Source organism: Silurus meridionalis, chromosome 24, assembly GCF_014805685.1.
Source record: "Silurus meridionalis isolate SWU-2019-XX chromosome 24, ASM1480568v1, whole genome shotgun sequence".
Taxonomy (NCBI): Eukaryota; Metazoa; Chordata; class Actinopteri; order Siluriformes; family Siluridae; genus Silurus; species Silurus meridionalis.
The window spans coordinates 20,293,492-20,314,127 of NC_060907.1; the positions used below are offsets into that span (position 1 = coordinate 20,293,492).

Here is a 20,636-nt window from a genome sequence, read left to right on the forward strand (position 1 = left end):
AAGAGACCAGCGTCAATCTGCTGTCACGTAGCGGAACGGTCTGAATAAAGAGCATTTCAGTTCTGCGAGCACTGAGACACGCTTATTTACTTTCGCAAGACGCCTCAAGCTCGTTTTTTAACGGTTGCGAATGCAGGGAAAGTCTTGAAAAAGTTTGAGCCTCAATAAGGAATCATTTGTTCTGATCCACAGTTCCGAGGCAGGATGTTTGTTTTGAGTTCTCATTCGCTTTTTTGTGGGATGTCCTACTACTGGACAAGTTTTGGGAGCGAAATGAAACTACGTGTCGGTATCGAACGTGCGAGCCGATAATCTACACACTCGACGACTGAATCGGTCTTCAGTTCACAGCTGGAACATCAGTCAAGTTTACGTTTACTCTGTCGGGAAACGAAATGAAAGCGTTCAGAGCGGGCAATAAAGCCGCCAGAGTTAAATTTCTTGATGACTGTAACAGAGTTCTATTTTGGGGAAAAATGTAAACAACGACACAGAAGGATGTCATGTGACTCAACGTGATGATAAATGGATATTTTTGCATCAGATGTACAGTCCTCAAAAGAAATTAAAAGATGTGTTTAAATTCTGGATGTGCTGTTTTTCTGTTCTGAAGACAAAGTTTTTTTTTTTTTAAATAAATTTCACTTTTGGATCACTGAGCAACTGATCGTTAACAAAATAATCGGAATGCACACGGAATCAGTTCTGCTTTCGGATTGGTCAAACGAGTTCTGGTGAGCACCGCCCACACAGTAGTTTCAATTCCAAGAAAAATCGATAGCTATGTAATTTATTTGCATTATGCGCCGTTCTAATCGTGGATAATGCAGTTAGTCTCTATTTTTAGTGATTTTGTAATGAAGATAAAATGTAAGAAATTGACACCATGATGATTTTTTTGCGGATATATTGTTAGCTATGATTTTGTATAAAAAATAAAATGACATGAATAATCTTATGGGTGGTATAAGAGGAATAAAGCAGTGCAGGATTAAAAACATGGTGTTTTTTATTTGTATTGTTCCTATATCTTCAAGCTCATTCACATTAACCTCGTTAGTAAAACTTAATTGTGTATACTTATATATACTATAACACTTAACAACTAATAAAAAAAAAATGGCGGTCGACCAGTTTAGCACTTTAACCCACGCAAATCCCTCACGTACGTCACGTCTCCAGGTACCGTCGATATTCGTGCGCTGATTGGCCAGCGAAGCAGCACGTGACACTCCATACCGGCTTCCCATTAGTGTTGCTCCGCGTCCATCGAAACGTTTCCTCCAATCAGAGCGGAGTGTGTTTTTTGTAGCTATTGCACGTTAATAGATGGGACACTGAGTGACCTCGAGTCATGAAGCCGTGTTTATCTGTTCATTCTGAGTTTGGTTGGGAAATGAGTTGGAGAAGTTTATAAGAAGGTGAGTGATATAAAATAATCAGAAATGAAAAGTAACGCGAGTGTGGACACGGTGTTTAATCCCCTCAGATTAGCGCGCGTGCTAACAACAACACCACCATGGAGAAGTTGTGTATGTGCGCGCGCGCGCTGGTTTCTAACCCGGACACAACACTTTATATATTTAATACATGTAGAGTCATAAATAGTATTTTACACGATTATGTCTTCTTTTTAAACTGTTTATTTAGTGTATTGAGGAGGTACAGACCCCTGATACTGCACACAGGATTCTCCATGTCTTTAACCGTTAAAGGAGCAGGACACGGTTATAGAAAGCTCATTCCTAATAGTAATAATAATGTGTGTGTGTGTGTGTGTGTGTGTGTGTGTGTGTGTGTGTGTGTGTGTGTGTTCTAATGACAATCAGCACCATAATCATCATCTTACACTCTTATGCTATTCATCACATATCCTTTAGATCTACAGTGAATTTGCTGTAATTATACTGTATTTTCTTCTTCTGGGTTTGTGGTGTGAAGGTACACAAAGTTCACCTCAGAAGTTCAGACTTCAGGTTTCTCTTTCTGTGTTTTTACTTTTCTTTTTCACTACTATTCAACATCGTGCTTTAATACTGAAGAATCCACACCATAAAAAGAACACGTTTGGGATTCTGTAGTAAAGGAAAACGTGTTGAAGAACCCAGAATATGTGTTACGTTTGATCTAGTCCAGAGCAGCTCCATTTCGCTCTGATCAGATTCACGAGGTCATCGCCTGGGTTGGGTTTCAGCTCACAGGTGTGTCTAATAAAGAGAGAGAAGATCCATTATTACTTGAGTCAGTTGGAAACATCTCAAGAATTTTAAATATGTCCCCAAGTGCAATCTCCAACACCATCAGGCCCTGTGATGGAAGTGCTCTCATAACGACAAGACCAAGAGCTACCTCTGCTGCAGAGGATAAATATATTAGATACATGTATTAGAATAGACCAGCCTTAGAAACCGTTTTTATTTTTCTCATCAATGCTTCTTGAAGTGTTTCTCAAATAGCAGAAAAATTTCAACATCCACTGTGACTGCGTGAGTCATCCCTTCACGGTCCAATCGCAACAAGGAAACCATTACTTCAGAAGAACAACAAGCAGAAAAGACTATCGTGGGTCAAAACATAGAAAGAATGGACATTTGGTCTGCAGTGTGAGATGTTTCGGTTGTAAGCGCCGTGTCTTTGTTAGGTGTACAGAGGGTGAAGGGATGGTTCCTGCATGAAGGAGGAGGAGGAGGAGGTGTGGAGGGTGGAGGTGATTTATCAGTGATTTGGTCAAAATTAAGGGCACATTTCCATCTCCTTTAAAGTTGATATACAGTGTTGAAAACAAGAAAAAAGAAAGAAACATGGAAGTTGTTGTCCAAACCTTTGTCAGGTGCTGGGTTTTAAAATCTATAAAATGCTATAAGTATAGATAAGATAAAGTTCTGCAACTTCTACACAATAATGATTTTGGGAGATTTCCCAGACAGGACGTGGTACAGTGTGGCGTATATTTCTGCTCAGTCGAGCATGTAGCAGGTGTGGGTTCTAAATTTAAAGCGTGACGTCACTCAGCGTGTGTGTGTGTGTGTGTGTGTGTGTGTGTGTGTGTGTGTATTTATTCATGTTAATATCAGAATATCTGCTGTCCTGTCTCCCCTACAGTATTTGAACCCGTGTTTATAAGCCCTCTCTCAGAAACCCTGGTGCTCCTGAGGGTGCTCCTGAGGGTGCTCCAAGATCAGCTCCTAAATCAAATAACTTCTACTCTGGTTCCTCTTCATGTTTCCCACTAATGGTTTTGCTGAAATTTGTTTTTAACACAAGGTTCGGTCCGTCACAGCCAGAGCCATGTACTCGGGTAAAAGACGGGGAGAAAATGGAATTGGCGCCATCATCGACTTCCTGCTCTCCAACGCCCGATTGGTTCTCGGCGTGGGCGGGGTCGCCGTCTTGGGCATCGCCACGTTAGCTGTGAAAAAGGTACGGATGCGTGTCCCAGTGCGTTGCGGTTTGGGACGTGTGACACGTCTAAACACTCGGCATGGCAAGGGGAGTTTAATTCTGGGTTATGTGGTGATGTCGCTGGCTCCGCCCCCTCGGACAAAACTGCAACACAGGGCTTTACTAAGGGTTTCTGTGTCCTGCTAATGAATTTTAGAGTCGCTAATTTATCTGCAACTTGTCTTTGTCTTCGCTGCGCTCCACCAGCTGATCGAACGTGCCGGCCGACCCCCCGATGACGCCAACCCTGAGAAAAAGACATCTGAAGGCTGGGAGGAACTTAGCTCTCCTAAACTGCTTCAGAAGGGCATTGAGGGTGTGGTGATAAAACAAATTGCTGCAGCCACCCAGAAAGGTATGTAGCAGATACAGTGCTTCTGTGTGATGTAGAAAAACTGGTATCCATGTTGGGCACGAGTCACACCAGACCAAACCTTTTATTAAAATACTGCATTTTTGTTTTTGGTATTAGACCTGTCTCAGTCCACACCCCAGAACCAGTCCCAGACTCGGGGGAATGGATCCGACCCGTCTCAGTCTCGGAGACGGCTAGACCTCTGCGTGTTCACCTTCTCAGAAAGACTGGAGCAGTATTACCGGACACGTGCGTGTCTGCCCCCGAGCGAAGTGTCCCGAGCTCAGCAGAAAGCGCTGGATATTGCCACAGAGATTCAGGCCTTCCTGCACTCCAAGCACCCCGACATGCCCCTGGGGGAGATGACGTTAGCGGGTCGCTGCTCGACGACCTGCAGGTGGTCAAGGCTGATCATGCTTGCCTGCTCGTGCCACTGCAGGTAACCAGATCTACACCGTCCTCTACGTTGGTCCTCTACTCCACACTAGCCCAGGGGAGAAACATCTGGCTTCTGTACTAAAGTCACACATTTCAAAATCCAAATCTTAGGCCTCAATTTTCAGTCTTAAATCATTTTTAAACATTCCTGAATTTACTGATGATTTACTGATTACTAACGTTATCACTGCTCCAGATATAATACACTGCAACAGCCAATCAGTTTTCTGTTATTGATTTCAAACAGATTTTATAAAAAAAAGTGTGTGTGTGTTAGATGTTGTGATAAAGTTCTTAAATGTAATTCTTAATGGTCTTAAAATGGTCTTAGTCTTAAATCTTGACTGACACATACAGAAACCCTTTTCTAGTTGAAGTTTTAACTTTGGACGTTTTTTGTTTTTCTTGTTACCATAGAGACGATAAGGCATCAGAAAGAGTGCATTGATACACACCAGTGATTCGTCTACTTTCTTCAATATTTGTAAATTGTTTGTCTAGTTTTGATGATTTTAATATGAATATTGTGTATGTGTAGCTGGAACCCAGTTTTTGGACCCCGATCGCCGGAGAGGACACTTTTCTCGGCCATCCTCAGTACTGCATGCTGCGTCGAGGAAACCTGGAGTATTTCCCGCGTGGGCGGAGCTATTGGGACAGACACCTCCTCGGGGGCTACCTGTCCTCCCAACTCGTTGCCGAGCAACTACGCAAATCCATAATGGAGTCGATGAACTGGCCGTCGCTGGTTGGAACCCTGGAGCGCGAGGTGCGCCCGGTACTCGGGTCTCCGGCACTGAAACTGGAGATCCGTGCCGAGGGAGAAAGCAGAAATTTGGATGAAGAGCAGCTGTTTATTAGCATCCTGCCGACCGTGCGCTTAGGGCGCATGACGCTGACGGCACAGCCGGAAATCACCGGGTCTTTTGACTACGTGTGGTACCAGAGCCTCTACACAAGCGAGACTACTCGCCTGGCCTGCCTCGACCAATCGAACGACGGCTCGGGCGTTAGGAGGAAGTGCCTAAAAACGCTGAAGGCCGTGTGCCGAAACTGTCCCGCCCTCCACAAGCTGACTGGAGCTCAGCTGAGCAACGTCGTCCTGCACATGAGCGAGAAGGAGTCCGATTGGACCGAGGCGGCGTTTACGGACCGGTTCCAGCAGGCCATCACCGAGCTAATCGGGTACCTGGAGACGGGGTTCCTCCCCAGTTACTTTAAACCCGCTGTGAATCTCCTGCAGGGCTTCACTGAGGACGACATCGACGAGATGGGCTTCATGCTGTACTGCGCCGTGAGCGAGCCGGAGATACTGCTCATATAACCAACTGTGCTTCTAATAAACACTCATGTCTCTACACACACACACACACACACTATAATGTGCTTCATTCTGATCGTGTGCAGTTCATCGTTTTTATTTATCATTTCAGAGAAACTTGTATTTACTCTCCAGCTATAAAAGAGTCTGAGGCGATCACTTCACCTGATTTTATGCCTCAACCGCCAAAGATCATCAGATCGTTGAACACTGGAGAGAGCCTCTCATCACGAGCAGAAATGACTGATCATCTCCAGAACTTTTGGAACTCATGATCGTTATCAAAATGGTCTTGATCCTCATTTACAGTGTGTTTTCTTCAGGCTGATGGAGCTCCATGGTTGTGGTTCCAGGATCCGTGCAAAGTGACACAAAGTACACGCCTCATCCCATAGTCGCACGTGACTTCAACCGTTAGAGGTTTCAGCAGATCTAATTACAAACCACACCTTTAAAGCAGTAAAGCGTCCTCGCTCCAACAGAACCTTCTAGATGGAGCATTTGAAGTTCTGCTGAAGACCAATCTGATTGAGTGATGCAGGGTTCACTACACTGTGCTGCAGTTACTTATACATGGATTTTATTGTTTAATAATCTGATAAATATATTGATGGCACTTTAGTGAACCACGGAGAAAAACAAAGCAATAAAATAAATCTGCTGTTTATGAAATCCCACTGCTGAAGCTGAAGACTCTGGTGTTTCTCTTGAGGTGTGTGTGTGTGTGTGTGTGTGTGTGTTGCAGTCTCCTCCCTGAACAAGGACCGCTCGTAATAATTCAGGGTCTGGAGAATAATTTCAGCTCTGTTAGATGAATAAAGTGTTATTTTGAATCAACACTGATTCAGATGTTTTTTATCAAGCAGAGGTTCCTTTGTTGGAATGATTTTGGTCTACATGATGCATTTGTCTCATATTTGTTTTGTCTCCTGCTGTAGTGAGATTTTAAAGTGAAAGTAAATTCCTGGTGAACTTCTTTAGTGAGGTAAGGAGTTTCCAACTTCTGCATTCGTACTGAATAATGAAGTGCAATTTGCAGACGGTCCCTTAGCGCTCCATTAGGAACCATCAGAGATCAGGGATTGTGTTAAAAAGCTGTCAGTTACTGAACAGAAATTAAAATTAAATACCACTTATTCAGAGGGTCCTGCAAATTAAATGTTAAAATGTTAAATTAAACCTTTTTTAGGAAAATGCGTCATTTGAAATTTATGTTTGGTAATTTTATTAATTTTTTTTTTTATACATTTAATGCAAAGTGCTGTGAATTTCTTCATCACATTATGGACTGGTCCAAACTTTGGGTTTTGTGGAGAGTTAAATAAAAAAATATATTCTATTCTTTTATCACCAGACAGAAATAGTAATGAAAATAGGGACTGTTTTACAGGGTGAAGAATTTCCCTGCTGCAGGTTGTGCATGGTTTATTAGAAAACTTCCACAGGAGGAACTTCATGCTGGACTGATGATTTCAGCCTGAATGAATAAAGGATGAAGGCTATGTGCACGCGCAGGAACTAGTGGAAGTTCTTCGGTACCGGAAATCAGTGTCTGGGTCCAAATCCGGTTTGGTGCACGCATTAACTAGGTCGTGTGTGTGTGTGTGTGTGTGTGTGTTCTAAAGGTCGCTGACACACCATCCTTCCCCTCCCTACTCTGGAGCGGTCACGTGGTTTTCGACGCGCACCAGTTTCGGTTACCGAGGGCTGGTCACCAGACGCCTCGCGCTGTTTACTTCTTAGCCCGAGCGCGTGAACGCCAGACGAAGCGGAGACGTCTGAAGGTCTTGATGGACGAAGGTGGAGTTGCGCATGTGAGTTTTTGATGGTGTTCGTCTCCGGTGAAAGTGCGCTGAAATGATCCTGGGTGTTAAAGAGTTAACGCCGGCGAGCTCTAGAGCGTTCTGACGACCCGCTTTTACGCGCTTCACGTGTCACGTTCACGCCGCACGCGAGCTGCGTCACTGCACACGTGCCTGAGCCCAGCAGGACCACGGATCAGAGCCTAAAGGTGTTTGTCATATCTATATTCAAAACCATAAAGGTCATATCTAATTATACCAGCATCATCATGATTGGATCTCCAGACCTGCTGGCTTTCACGACCGACACCGAATTCCTAGAACAGTCCACAGAATCGCTCAGGCTTCCATCCGAACTGTCCGTTCCTCTTTATCCGCACTCTGAGGACGCCTCGCCGTGGTCAAAGACATCCAGCTTCGTGAAGGATTTTATTCTCGTATCGGAGTTCTCCGAGCAAGTGGGTCCTCAGCCATTACTAACCATTCCGGACAAATCCAAGGCATGTGGCTCATTCGACCTGAACCACTTCTCGCTCAGGATCATGTCCGTGGACTATCAGGCCACGTTCGCAGGCCCTGCATTTAGCGGACATCCTAAACTGAACTTCGTAGAGGATGCAAAAGTGGTTCTGGGGGACTCGAGAGAAGGAGCCTACGCCTACGTGCAACACTTAACGCTATACGACCTGGAAGCTCGGGGGTTCGTCCGGCCGTTCTGCATGGCCTACGTGTCCTCGGAAGAGGCCAAAATTCTGAATTGCTTTCGTGAACTTTCAGCAGAGTTTTCCAAGGCTTCAGAGTGTCTGAAGACCGGAAACAGGAAGAACTTTGCCAATGAGTTGGACAAAAAACTTTCAGACTTGGAGTACACTCGACTAACACTGCTGAGGGAGATCAACCGAGAGAGGCTAAGCAAAATAAAAGCTGCCGAGAAGAACAAAATGGAAGAGAAGTTAAAAAGTGAAGATAAAATGGATAAACAACAGGATAACGGGAACAGCGAGTTGCTGTCAATTACGAAAGAGGAACTAAAAGAGAAACTAAGATGTAGCTCACCGTTTATGGAAGTTGATCAAAACCTCAACATGCCGAGATTTGATAAAAAGGGAACTGAACCTGAATGTGACACTGTAGGCATGAGCAATGGAAGTGAAAAAAATATGTCAGAAAACGGTCGAGTGTTTGAGCAGCCTGAGGCAACCAAAGAAGGTCTAAGTGCAACATGTCAGAGAATCATGTGGGCTAATAAAGCAGATGAGCTGGCTCATGTGGAAACAACCATCCAGGAACACAGAAGCCTTTTGAAACAGATCACCTCCTATCCGAACAGAAAGCTCAGAGACCCCGAATTCCTGCCATATGAGCCTGATGATGCCTTCCATTCTCTGGAGTCTGACCTTGACCCCAATATGCTGTATTCCCAGAGCCCAGAGTCGGTGGAGGATTGCTTACCACCACACACCTGCAACTGGTAAGCTCAAGCACATGTCGACAGTTCGACAAGCGTCTAAAGAACCTGGACGAACTCTGTGACAAGTACTTTATGGAGCAGGCGATGAACCAGCTCCGCTACATCGAGAGGAGCTTCCATGGAGACAACAGCTATCTTCTCTCTCAGCAACAGACCCAAAACCTGCTTCCTCATCTACAGTCCACAAACTTCCTCTTTGAGGATTTGTGCGACCTGGAGCCTGAGTCAGGTCAGCAGGTTTACCGCCCATACCCTCGGTTTGCACAGCTTTTTCCTGTTTCTCCACTACAGAGCGAGCCTGTAAGTCTGGACTCCTACACATCATGTGTGGAAATGGTGCCCATTCGTCTGGAGCTCCACAGAAACAGACCTGGCTCTGTTCCAACCTCGCCGAGTGACGACCTGCCTTCGATGCCAAACTTCTTGAACGAAGGTCACTACAAGGCTGAGGAGGTTTCTGTGCTGATGAAGGATAGCGTCAGCAGCAACGAGAGTATAGAGGTTTTAGGAACGGAGAAGTCCTTCAGAGCGATTTTTACCGCAGAAACCGTTCCTCCGAGGCAGACGGCATTCCCTGGAAGCAGCTTTGAAGGACGGAAACGGAGAGTAGTCACCCGACGGGAAAACAGCGAGGACAGCATTGAGGTGCTTAGCACTACAGAATCAATCATACCTGACGATTTGAGGGCCTCGTACCCTTCTTCAATCTACGAAGAAGCCCAAGACCAAGAAGTAGATGAGAACGGCGGTGCTGAAGAAAAGCGTCAGAGCTTTCCGTGCACTCCGAATAGAAACATAGATACCAACATGAATTTGGAATTTGGCACTGTTTCTCCTCTAAGTGAACTGAGTTCTTTCCAAGACAAGCATTTCCTTCTCACATCAGATGATTTCTCTGATTGCACCAGTTACCACAGCTTTGGCTCCATGGGCTCCATGCTTTCTCTCGATCCCCACGAGGAAAAAAGGACCCCTGGGAACAGAAGAAAGCGCGCCCGGTCTGGACAGATGGCTCTGAACTTCCTGCGCCAGTTTCCGTTCGCCCTGCACGCCGTGTTCAGCCTGCTGAGTGGCCGGACGCTGGTGGTCTTGGGAAGTGAGGAAAGAGTGGTCAGACGTCTAGTCGCAGCACTGACCATGTACACTCCTCATCTAGGAAGGTGCAGAGGAAGCATCCATGCCTGGACGTCGAGCCCTTTGCAGATTACAGACCTGCTTCAGTGGAAACTCGTCGGCTATAACAGGTATTTTTGAGAGTAAACAAACTAATTCAGGACGTTCTTTGTTGTAACGGCAGCTCGGAATGAGTTCTGCAAGATGTTAGACATATTATAGAAGGTGTCTCCAGGACCTCTTTAGGACCATGCTTTATCTTTATTCGGTAACATGACATGGTGAATTTATTTTCTTATTTAAGGGAAAAAAAACTGTCTCTTTGGTATAAGTTAAAAATTATCAGCTTCAAATTTCATTCATTTCCTCAAAGTACAAACTCTATTTATCATCCTGTTTTTATTTCCAGATCGTCTTTTCCTTCATCTCCCAGCATGCCACTTTGCCTAGCTCGCTTCAGCCGCTACCTCAGTGTACTGGATGTGGACCAGAAGACCTTACGCTGCCCGGCGTATAAAGGTTCTCTCGCTTGTCCACTGGTGGACGTGAGGACTCACGCCATGCACGGCGCCGCCTACTTCCTGAACGCGCAGACGGTAATCTGTAATCTTGTGTCCAGGGCATTCCTTCTCGCTTTCACTCCTGTGCACCCCGGCCTGGACCTTAAACCCATCCACTTCTCTGGTGAGCTCCATGAGGACGATCTGAAGATCCTCCGCTACCTTTCGGAGCTCGTCACGTGGCACGTTGCAGGAACCTCGCCCCCGGTCCTGCGATTCAGCTACAGCGCAAGTACACTTTTCAAAATCTGACACTGAAAACTAATGTTTTACTGCTGCTACGGTTCTTACGGCTGGGACTCGCCTGGTATGGACAAAAGTTTGTGGGCACCTGATTAATAGACACGTATGCGCTTCTTTACTAAAATCGCATTCCACTCCGCATTGTGTCCATAGCCGCTGTTGTAATGAGCTCCACTCTTCTGGGAAGATGTTCCACTAGATTTTTGTGGAGATTCATTCAGTTACATGGGTGTTAGTAAAGTCAGGTACTGATGTAGGTGAGGGGAGGAGGGCTGAGGTGGAGATCTTCCAAACCAGTGAAACAGATATTGTTTTGGGTCTCCTAGGTTCAGAGTGAAGGGAAATCTTTATGCCAGGAATCCAAGGATTTTGTGAGAACGTGTTGTTGAAGAATATGGGTGGAAATGTCAGGTGTTCCAGTACTTGTGTGATTGTAGTGTGTATATTTATTTTTGAATTTATCAATTAGACCTCAATAACACCAAAACCAGTGCAGACTTACTGTAGTAAAAGTGGGGAAAAAAACGTTCTAGCAATCATCTGACTGAAGTGTTCACTGTGCTGCTTTTCTCATGGTCCGGATTCTGACCCACTTTCTCAGGGAAACTTTGTGATCCAGGTGTCAATAGCAGCGCACACAGAAAAGGCCAAACCCTGTAATCGGAGTAATCTGAAATCCCCAAATCCTCAAATCCATGTGATTAGTGTTCTGTGACGGATGTGTGCTCGTGGCGTTTGGGGGGAAAAACTCGTACCGCAGCGTCTTTATTGCACAAGTTACTGAATAACCGCTCGTGGGAGGTGACACTACTGATTAGTCCAACTTAAAAAAACCTGTCTGATACACAGGTTCCTTCATTTAAATGTCCAACCAGCCAATCATGTGGCAGCAGAACAATGCATCGAAGACTGCAGCTCCATAATTGGACCTTGTGATTCTACAGCCTTGGATTCATGACCCTGGTTCCTGATTCGTGACGGATGAGGAACGAGATGTGGTCGATGGACCATCTAGATCAAGCTGTTGTAATATGAGATGCTTTTCTGCTCAGCACATTTGAAAAGAGTGGATGTTGAAATGAACTCCAGCCTTGTGGTCCGTTCGACCTGGACTTGATCTACAGAACCCGTGTCCGTGTGATGTTTCGCGTTGTGCTGCTGCTCCCTGATTGGCTGCAGGAAAGTGTTTACAGATCAAATGTAAAACCACACAGCAGATTCTTCACCTTCGCATGTTTAGAGAAAATGCACGTCAAATGCATGTGTGTTAAAGTGTTTGTGGGAACGTTTTCACGTATTATTATTTATATATATATAAAGAGCTGATATTTTATTAAAGAGTGCCTTGTTTTAATGTTGTCTCGGTCTCAGTGGCGTCACTTCCAAACCCTTTCAATAAGGATGAAAGTGTGTTTTTCTCAAGTCGCTTCTCACCTCAGCTTTTTAAAAGTACAGATACAAAATCATAGAATTTCATAGAAAACAGACACCAATATGGCAAATCCTTTTTATACCAAACCGCAGATCAAAGTTCACCAAGATAAATAAATATTTAAAATCAGCCCCAAGTGAAAGTAACAAACTCATGTGTCTCGTGTTCTTTCATATTTCCATGTAATCTGGACTCCAGTCGAACTCAAACCCCCAGTGTCATTATTTTTTTAAAAATTATTTTGATTTGTATTAAAGTGGTTATAAAGTTGTATAAAAAAATTTATATAATTGTAAGTTTATGCCTATTGAGTGATCCAGTGGTGACTGTGGCAAAGAAAAAGCTCCCTGAGTCTTCATGAAGAAACCATGAGAGGAACCAGACTCCAATGGAAACCATCCTGATGTCCATCATTGTTGATAGGTGTTTAAATGCAGGTGTGTTCATGCAAACTCTGGTCCTGAGCACATTATAGTAGACAGTTGATCTTAATCCATCCTGGAGTTGCTCAGGAACTTCCTGGATCTTCATGCTGTCCATGTGAAACCATCCCCACCTCACCGGAGTGGTCTGGAGATCCGTGTTCAAAGTATTGAAAGCAAACGCGTGTTGTAGATTTTACATTTTTATTTCGCACATATAAAACATTTCTCCGTTGAACACAGAACAGAAAGAAAATGTACATTTGCAGTGTGATGTGAAGCAGCTGCTCGTCGTGCTTTTCCACACGCAAAAAACCTGTACAACAAAAACAAGAATCCGATCGTTTCAAACAAACAATCTGCAGTGTTTATGAGGAACAGTCGAGGGTCCGATATCTTACATTACGAGCTGATCGCTCTGACACACACACACACACACATTACTGACGCGGACCCCACTGCATCATCTGAATGAGAATTTGCCGTTTGTCCGGGTTCAGACTCGACTCCTGCACAAAACCCAGAGACACAAAAACACCAAATCACACGTTACGTATTTATATTTCTAATGCAGTCACATGACTTAGCAGCAGCCAGTGGGGTTGAGGGTCACTACAGGAACACTGACACACCCACTGAGCTGTGATCACCAAATCCTGAAAATTGCCAGCACCATCCCAACTTTCCTGCTGTCACCATTAGTGATGTCATGAGCACAGTCTCGAATCAAATCTAGAAAAATCCAGACTCATTTTTTTCCTGGTGCTCGACACAGATTTTTACCCACGGATGTGATTTCAGACACAAATTGGTTATTTCTTGATGGACATGATCACATGGTACTATACTGCCCCTAGGGGGTTCTTTTGGTTCTGCACCACATTGATACATCAGCCAGATTAAACACACGTACACGTTTTATTACTCAGATTAGATATAATAAGTTTTCTTACGCTGACTTCGAGCATGCATCTGAGGTGGTACTGCCACGGGTTTTCAAACCTGCGTTTGGAACACACAGGAGACTGTGTTCAGACACGGTGGGGGGAAAAAAAAAACACCACAAACATGGACCCAGTGGTGTTACACAAAGTACCGGTCAGTTTCTATTCGTCTATGTAAGGAATAAAAACACTAAACTGAGGAGTTGGTAATGTGTGTGATTTCTGCCGGGTGTAAATATTAAACGATAAGAAAGTCGGCGCTGTGATCTGGTGATGTGAAAGCACGCTTACTCATTCCACTTGGCCAGCAGATCAGTAACGGGGTAAGTGTTGGGATGGAGAGCGACGCTGGGCTCCAGGAAGAACAGGCAGAGGAAACTGGCGATGAAGAAGTGCTCGACTGTGTCCTGCAACCTGGGGTACAACATTAAATCAAACTTTTATATTCAGCAGAAATACATGGACCGCGTTTTTATTCCAGTCTTAAACAGATCGTGTTCTATTTATTCTAACGCAGTTGTGCAGATGATCGGATGCTGAAATGTCGGATCTGAGCGAGCGTACCGCAGAACTGATTTGCCTTGTCTGTCCACCAGTTCCTCCAGGATCGTAAGAAACAAATCCAGAAGCATCTGTGGCTGCACCAGGAGGCTGCTGAACAACCAGCGCATCACCCAGGGGTTTGACTGAACACACACACACACACACACACACACACACACACACTTATATCAAAGCTTAAATGTAAAACATGGTGTGATGTTTCAGTGATGGTATAATTCAGACAGACAGACAGACGCTCAGACAAAGAAACTCTCAAACAGACAGACGCTCCGACAGAAACACAAACACTCAGACAGACAGACAGACAGACACTCCGACAAAGAAACTCTCAGACAGACAGACACTCCGAGAGAAACACAAACACTCAGATGCTCAAACAGACAGACAGACACTCCGACAAAGAAACTCTCAGACAGACAGACGCTCCGACAGAAACACAAACACTCAGACGCTCAAACAGACAGACGCTCCGACCGAAACACAAACACTCAGACGCTCAGACAGACAGACGCTCAGACACAAGCACACAGGAAGAAGACTGACTGTGAAGGTCAGGATGATGGGGAGGATGGGTTTGAGTCGTGAGTGTAGAAGACGCCACGCTAAAGCCTGTGTAGCTAAGAGTAACAGGGCCTGCTCCGGATATCCCTGCAGGACAAAAAAGAAGATTTCACACAACAATCAGACGTCAGCGTTACTCCACCACACAACACAAAACGGCTCTCACGCTCTGAAAGCTTTTCGGAATGTGGATCCGGGACGTCCGATTGAGCTCGCCGAGGATTCCCATGGCGGCGTCCCTGGACCTCTGAAACACCCAAAAAAAAATAAATACACCTCGGATCAGTGCCAGTGTTCCTACACCACCTACGACGTGTTAAACGCCTCGCTGTGACTCACCATGAGGAAGTTGTAGTCGGGTTCCTGCAAACACGAGCCGTCCGGACCGGAAGGAGACGACAGGTTGACAAATTCCAGCACTTTTATCCAGCTTTCGCTCTAGAAGACAGATAACAACAACAACATTAATAATAATAATAATAATAATATAATATTTAGCTCCCAAGCTAATAACTGCTGCTGGAGCTCTGGTGCAACTTACGGAGCTGAGAAACCAAACCGTCAAGACGTCTCACTTCACAAACGTTCCAGATTGCATTTTTTTTTTTTTGGGCGGAGAACCGACTCTGACTTCCCTTTAGAACACATCGTATTTGACACACACACACACACACTCACACACACTCACACACACTCACACACACTCACACACACACTCACATGTGCAAAGGCTGCATTGTTATACTTCATGACTCGGAGTGCAAACTTCAGCACCTCTGGTCTTTTCAGCAGGTTGGCTCCTCCTGGAAAAAAGGGTACAGTTTTTTTAGAACGCTGCACCTCGAAGCAAAGTAACTACGTGAACGTGAGACGCTCACGAAATATCCTGACCTCCTCCTTTACCTGCGATGGGGGTCCATGTGCTGCTCAGTAACGGATCCGTCTGAACCGCGTGGACGATTTGAGAGTAAGGACCGAACTCCACCTGCGGTGGGTGTGGTATAGTGTGGGGGGCGTGGCCAGACATGAAGATTCTGAGGTAGGCATTAAACTGGGCAGGACTCAGCCTGGAGGCGGGGCATGAAGAGCCATACATGGGGTTGAACAAGCATTCGATCGCGCCGTTATAATCGCCGACCTTCAAACACACACACGTGATGATCATCCACATTTCAGCACTTATTGTTCTGTAGAATATTATACTACAGAAATACGTTTTCTATGCTCCATGTTCTCTATTCATACACTTTCCCTCCTCCCGAATACTTAGCAGGTAGCTAACGTGTGTGACTGAAGGCATATTCCACCAGAATAAAAACCTGTGTGTCCATCACACTATCGCAGGAGGTAATCAGCACTCATCTGTAGTTCATCTCAGCAGCTTGTTTTTCTTTACCTCTAAATAAAATGTAATTAAATCACCTTGCACAGGTAAAGAGGAATCCAGTCTCTCATCATCTGCAGCCTTTAATCGCAGGAAAGAGAAACGAAACGGTGAGCGGCTTAAGTGAAAATGGGTGGAACTGGTGTTAGGGTGAGGAGCAGGGACTCACATGGCAGCGTTGTCACTTCTCACGTATTTGAGGTAGCGAGCCAGCTCACGAAACCTGAGGAGCAAAACACAGAAAAAAGGGCTCATTTCCTGAAGACCTCCAGCAGTCTCACAGCTTCATCTCCACCATGCAGAATGAAGGAACCTGTTCTGCTGCTGGAGATTCAGAACCCGGGATCTGACCACCAGCGCCATTTCGTGCAGCGTCTCCTGACGCCGGCCTTTGACCTGCCTGACCCCGGTCACGTTCTGACCTTTCAGCACCGCGGAGAGCAACGGGTCGTCCCAGGGGAGCACGTTCAGGCTACGACAAACAAAACAAAGACGAACGGTCCTGATGAGAAGGTTCTGGAACTGCTTAGTATCCGAAATACATACCACTGATACACGTGAGGGAAAAAAAAACAATGCTATTTTATTTTTACCTGTTTCTGAATTTTCTGAAGTCAGGAGGAAGTGGAAGAATTTGGAAAAAGTCTTGCAGTTGCTTGACAAAAGAGAGCGGAAAGTTGGCGTCGACAAACCAAATCTGCACAATCGATATCGCTCTTAAATAAAAAAATAAAAAGAAGAAAAGGAAAAAACGTAAGTCAATCTCAAACACACATTTCATAGTATTCATTTGTTAAAGCCTTTTCCTTTTACTTTAGTTTTTTTCCCCACCATATTTTGAACTAGTTATCATCAGTCAAATTCTACACACGACTGCCACTACCATCAACACTCCCACTGCCACTCCCACTGCCACTAACACTCCCACTAACACTAACACTGCCACTCCCACTCCCACTAACACTAACACTGCTACTAACACTCCCACTACCACTAACACTGCTACTAACACTCCCACTACCACTAACACTGCCACTAACACTCCCACTGCCACTACCACCAACACTGCCACCAACACTCCCACTGCCACCAACACTCCCACTACCACCAACACTCCCACTACCACCAACACTCCCACTACCACCAACACTCCCACCAACACTCCACTGCCACTACCACCAACACTGCCACTGCCACCAACACTACCACCGCCACCAACACTACCACCAACACTGCCACTGCCACCAACACTGCCACTACCACTCCCACTGCCACTACCACCAACACCCCACTGCCACCAACACTGCCACTGCCACTAACACTCCCACTGCCACTACCACCAAAACTCCCACTGCCACTACCACCAACACTCCACTGCCACCAACACTCCCACTGCCACTAACACTGCCACCAACACTCCACTGCCACCAACACTCCCACTGCCACCAACACCCCCACTGCCACTAGCCACTAACACTCCCACTGCCACTACCACCAACACTCCCACTGCCACCAACACTGCCACTACCACCAACACTCCCACTGCCACTAACACTGCCACCAACACTGCCACTACCACCAACACTGCCACTACCACCAACACCCCCACTGCCACTAACACTGCCACTAACACTGCCACTAGCCACTGCCACTAGCCACTAACACTGCCACTAGCACTTGAACGCTGCTTTTTGCTGTCTTGTCAATAACACACACTTATATATAGATTATAATATAATCTAAAACTTTTACCTCCAAAACAGCTCCATTACGACGTGTGAAATCGCCGGCGCGTGTACGGTCCTGTAGGGGAACAAAGAATAAATACACAAGTGTGGAGGTTCAATTGTGGCCTCACAAAACACACAAACACCCACATATGGTAGTGTGGAAAGGACAGGTGTCCCAATACTTTTGGAAATGCAGTGAAGATTTAAATATATCAATTTAATTTGCATATTACATGAAAGTGTGTCTGTGTGTGTGTCTGTGTCTGTGTGTGTGTGTGTGTGTGTGTGTGTGTTTACCCAGGCATTGAGTGTGTGATGAACAGCTTAACTGCCCCGAGCACCATGACCGAGCCGCTCTTCGGGTTTTCCTTCATCGTCTGGTCGAGAAACGCGATCACGTGCTCCATCACGGGTGTGTAGCTACAAACAGCGTACAATAACGTCACGTCGTACACGTGTAGAGCCGAGGATGCCACGTAACAGCACGTATGAAACACACTTACTCGTACAGAACAAGTTTCTGGTGATCCATGTAGCACCTCGAACATCCCGTCCCCACCACCCCGACTGCCCCTGCAGTGCCCCCTCTGGCCGAGCTGCTCCCTGCAGTTCTGCTTCTGGTGGAGTGACAAGGGCAAACGCAGGCAATCTGTCGGTTCGGGTTCTCCGTCGTCACCAAGAACGCGGCGTACTTCACCGCTAAGCTCCGAGCAAACTCCTGCAGGCAGGTTTCTACCACACACACACACACACACGCTTTATTCAGCACCTCTCTCATCGCACCTCGCCGCTCAAACATCTTCATACGCACCAGCGCGCCGGAGGTCCGAATCCAAGTCGGCCGGGTTGAAGGTGAACTTCAGCTCGTGCAGAAATCCCAGGATCCTTTTGTCACGGAGGGATTTCCAGTAAATGCTGCGTTTGTGAGCGTTGCAGTGACAAAACCCCGGAACGTTCCAGAACTTACACTGAGGGAGGAGGAGAAAAGGTTGAGGCTCGGCGATAATATCGATATTGCGATACATCACGGGTCAGAAGGTTATTAATATATATTATATATGTTCTCTATGGAAGTTGCATCGAAACGTATAAAAATCTAATCATTGAAGATGCCATGTCATATTGAGCTCCTCGTGTCTTTCTCAGGTTCCATCCTGGTTTCACAAAAGGTTCCTGGTTCCACAGAAGGTTCCTGGTTCAAAAGGAGGTTCCAGGTTCTACAGGAATTTTTCTGGTTCGACAGGGGGGTTCTTAGTTCTACAGAAGGCTCCGTGTTCCACAGGAGGTTCCTGGTTTCACAAGCGGGTCCAGGTTCTGCAGGAGGTTCCAGGTGAGTTTTCCTTACCTGAGAGGCGAGCTGGTCACAGATGTAACAGAAGCACTGCTCGCAGAAAACCGCATTATCGCTCTCTGGTTCCGAGACGTTGGAGTCTGTAAAGCTGAGAAAAAGCCACACTATGTTCAGGACAACCTGAAGATCCATGAGAGGAGAACAGAAGGAAACCCAGGTGAGCTTGAGAGTTACCTGAAGGCCTCGGTGCAGTCGTACCGGGCGTGAGGCAGAATGTTGGCTTTACGGGAGAAGGTGATGGTCACGTCCTCGTCCAAAATTTCGCTCGTCTCCGAGGGACCTGCGAGAAAACAACGACTCCGGGGGTCAGTGAGAGAGAGAAGATGTAGGGAAGGAGGGATGGTGGAGGGAGATAAAGATAAACCGAGAGAAAAGAATAAGTGAATAGAGATTTAGAGGTGAATAGAAAGATCAGGAGGGAAAGAGTAAGTGTGCGTGGGAAAGGAAAAGAAGGAAGGATGAATGTGTAAAGAAGAGAGTGGGAGGAAGACATGGATGGAGGGAGTGGGAAGAAAAGAATGAGTGAGTAAGAGGAGAGGATAGAAAGGTGTTGTAGAGAATGGATGGATAGATGTGGTGTGTAGTAACAGTGTTGTTACAGGACAGTAGATCAGTAATTAATGTAAAACTTCCTCCACCTTTATTCATCTCGTCTTCCTCCACTATGAACACGGAGGAGTTCTCGTGCGCCCCCGTGTGGTCAGAGTCCGCCTCTGCATCCTCGTCGTCGCTCAGCACGATCACCTCAATACTCGGGTCCATGGAGGAACTCTCTCTCTCTCTCTCTCTCTCTCCCTGTCTCCAGCTTCAGCTGTGTGTACAAATAACCATGTGTCAGCTTTCTCCTGCAGTAACACTCACTCACTCACACACACACACACACACACACACACCACAGCTACCGAGTTCCTTTAAAAGAAGCAGGAGGAGAAAATAAAGAGCGCTTTGCGACCTGTAACTTTAGAACCTATGATATGATCAAGCTGATGGAGATGAAGGTATGGTGAGATGTTCCACAGTGGACTGACCTGCACACTGCCGCCTGGAGAAGCTTCAAACTTTGCGCTTTAGTTGCGCAAAAAAAAAAAAAAAAAAAAAAAAAAGTAAAGGAGGAAGTTCCGGTCGGAAATGACGTCAAGACTGTAAACGAGCGAGAAAAATAAAGGTATACTTTTGATCAACATGAGTAAAAGTGTAAATGTGTGTGTTTAAGGAGAAAGTTGTGAGAAAATTCTGATTTCCTGCTCGGAAAGTTTGTGATTGTTTGATCGCTGTAGATCATGTGGGCGGGGCCTGTCGTAAGGAAGTAGGCGGGATTATGTGAAGTGGGCGGGGACTAAAGAGTTATTCACTCACCATACAGGATCTGAGGTACAATAAATTTTTATTTGTATAACAGCTTTAATAATGGACATAAGACTTCATGAAGAAGAAACCTTAAGAGGAACCAGAATCCAAAGGGAACTTCATAATCACTGAAGGTCCATTCATTACACTTCCATCA

At 45.7% G+C, this 20,636-nt stretch overlaps 4 protein-coding genes across 7 annotated transcripts in view; 3 read left to right on the plus strand and 1 right to left on the minus strand.

Moving 5' to 3' along the window:
• Positions 1-588, plus strand: part of alkbh5 (alkB homolog 5, RNA demethylase) — a 7,496-nt gene extending 6,908 nt beyond the window's left edge. For all 3 annotated transcript variants that reach the window (XM_046837888.1, XM_046837890.1, XM_046837891.1), the window contains one exon: positions 1-588. This exon is cut by the window's left edge and continues 795 nt beyond it. The gene's annotated coding sequence lies outside the window, so the exon portion shown is untranslated.
• zgc:112980 (uncharacterized protein LOC503706 homolog) overlaps positions 1-20,395 on the minus strand; it is a 22,966-nt gene extending 2,571 nt beyond the window's left edge. Inside the window, exons 1-21 of one of the 2 annotated variants that reach the window (XM_046837884.1) lie at positions 20,161-20,393; positions 19,771-19,943; positions 19,307-19,412; positions 19,127-19,220; positions 18,593-18,749; positions 18,285-18,513; positions 18,079-18,201; positions 17,804-17,854; positions 16,645-16,767; positions 16,365-16,523; positions 16,221-16,274; positions 16,090-16,132; positions 15,571-15,805; positions 15,388-15,470; positions 15,007-15,105; positions 14,834-14,914; positions 14,650-14,754; positions 14,107-14,228; positions 13,834-13,956; positions 13,552-13,600; positions 13,022-13,107 (exon numbers count right to left, since the gene is read on the minus strand). In XM_046837884.1, coding sequence (XP_046693840.1) covers positions 13,039-13,107; positions 13,552-13,600; positions 13,834-13,956; positions 14,107-14,228; positions 14,650-14,754; positions 14,834-14,914; positions 15,007-15,105; positions 15,388-15,470; positions 15,571-15,805; positions 16,090-16,132; positions 16,221-16,274; positions 16,365-16,523; positions 16,645-16,767; positions 17,804-17,854; positions 18,079-18,201; positions 18,285-18,513; positions 18,593-18,749; positions 19,127-19,220; positions 19,307-19,412; positions 19,771-19,894 — 2,229 coding nt within the window. In that variant the 5' untranslated portion in view covers positions 19,895-19,943; positions 20,161-20,393 and the 3' untranslated portion in view covers positions 13,022-13,038. Of the gene's footprint in view, positions 1-12,794; positions 13,108-13,551; positions 13,601-13,833; positions 13,957-14,106; positions 14,229-14,649; positions 14,755-14,833; positions 14,915-15,006; positions 15,106-15,387; positions 15,471-15,570; positions 15,806-16,089; positions 16,133-16,220; positions 16,275-16,364; positions 16,524-16,644; positions 16,768-17,803; positions 17,855-18,078; positions 18,202-18,284; positions 18,514-18,592; positions 18,750-19,126; positions 19,221-19,306; positions 19,413-19,770; positions 19,944-20,160 lie in introns of those variants that run through there. The other variant, XM_046837885.1, reaches the window with a different exon arrangement.
• On the plus strand, positions 1,268-6,392 carry mief2 (mitochondrial elongation factor 2). Its single transcript, XM_046837887.1, is given in 6 exon segments — positions 1,268-1,421; positions 3,265-3,420; positions 3,649-3,796; positions 3,914-4,159; positions 4,162-4,235; positions 4,773-6,392. Coding segments are annotated over 5 exon segments (1,386 nt in total). The 5' UTR covers positions 1,268-1,421; positions 3,265-3,288; the 3' UTR covers positions 5,559-6,392.
• smcr8b (Smith-Magenis syndrome chromosome region, candidate 8b) lies at positions 6,726-12,098 on the plus strand. Its single transcript, XM_046837883.1, is given in 3 exon segments — positions 6,726-8,760; positions 8,763-10,072; positions 10,351-12,098. Coding segments are annotated over 3 exon segments (2,847 nt in total). The 5' UTR covers positions 6,726-7,626; the 3' UTR covers positions 10,754-12,098.
• Positions 20,396-20,636: the final 241 nt, after the last annotated feature.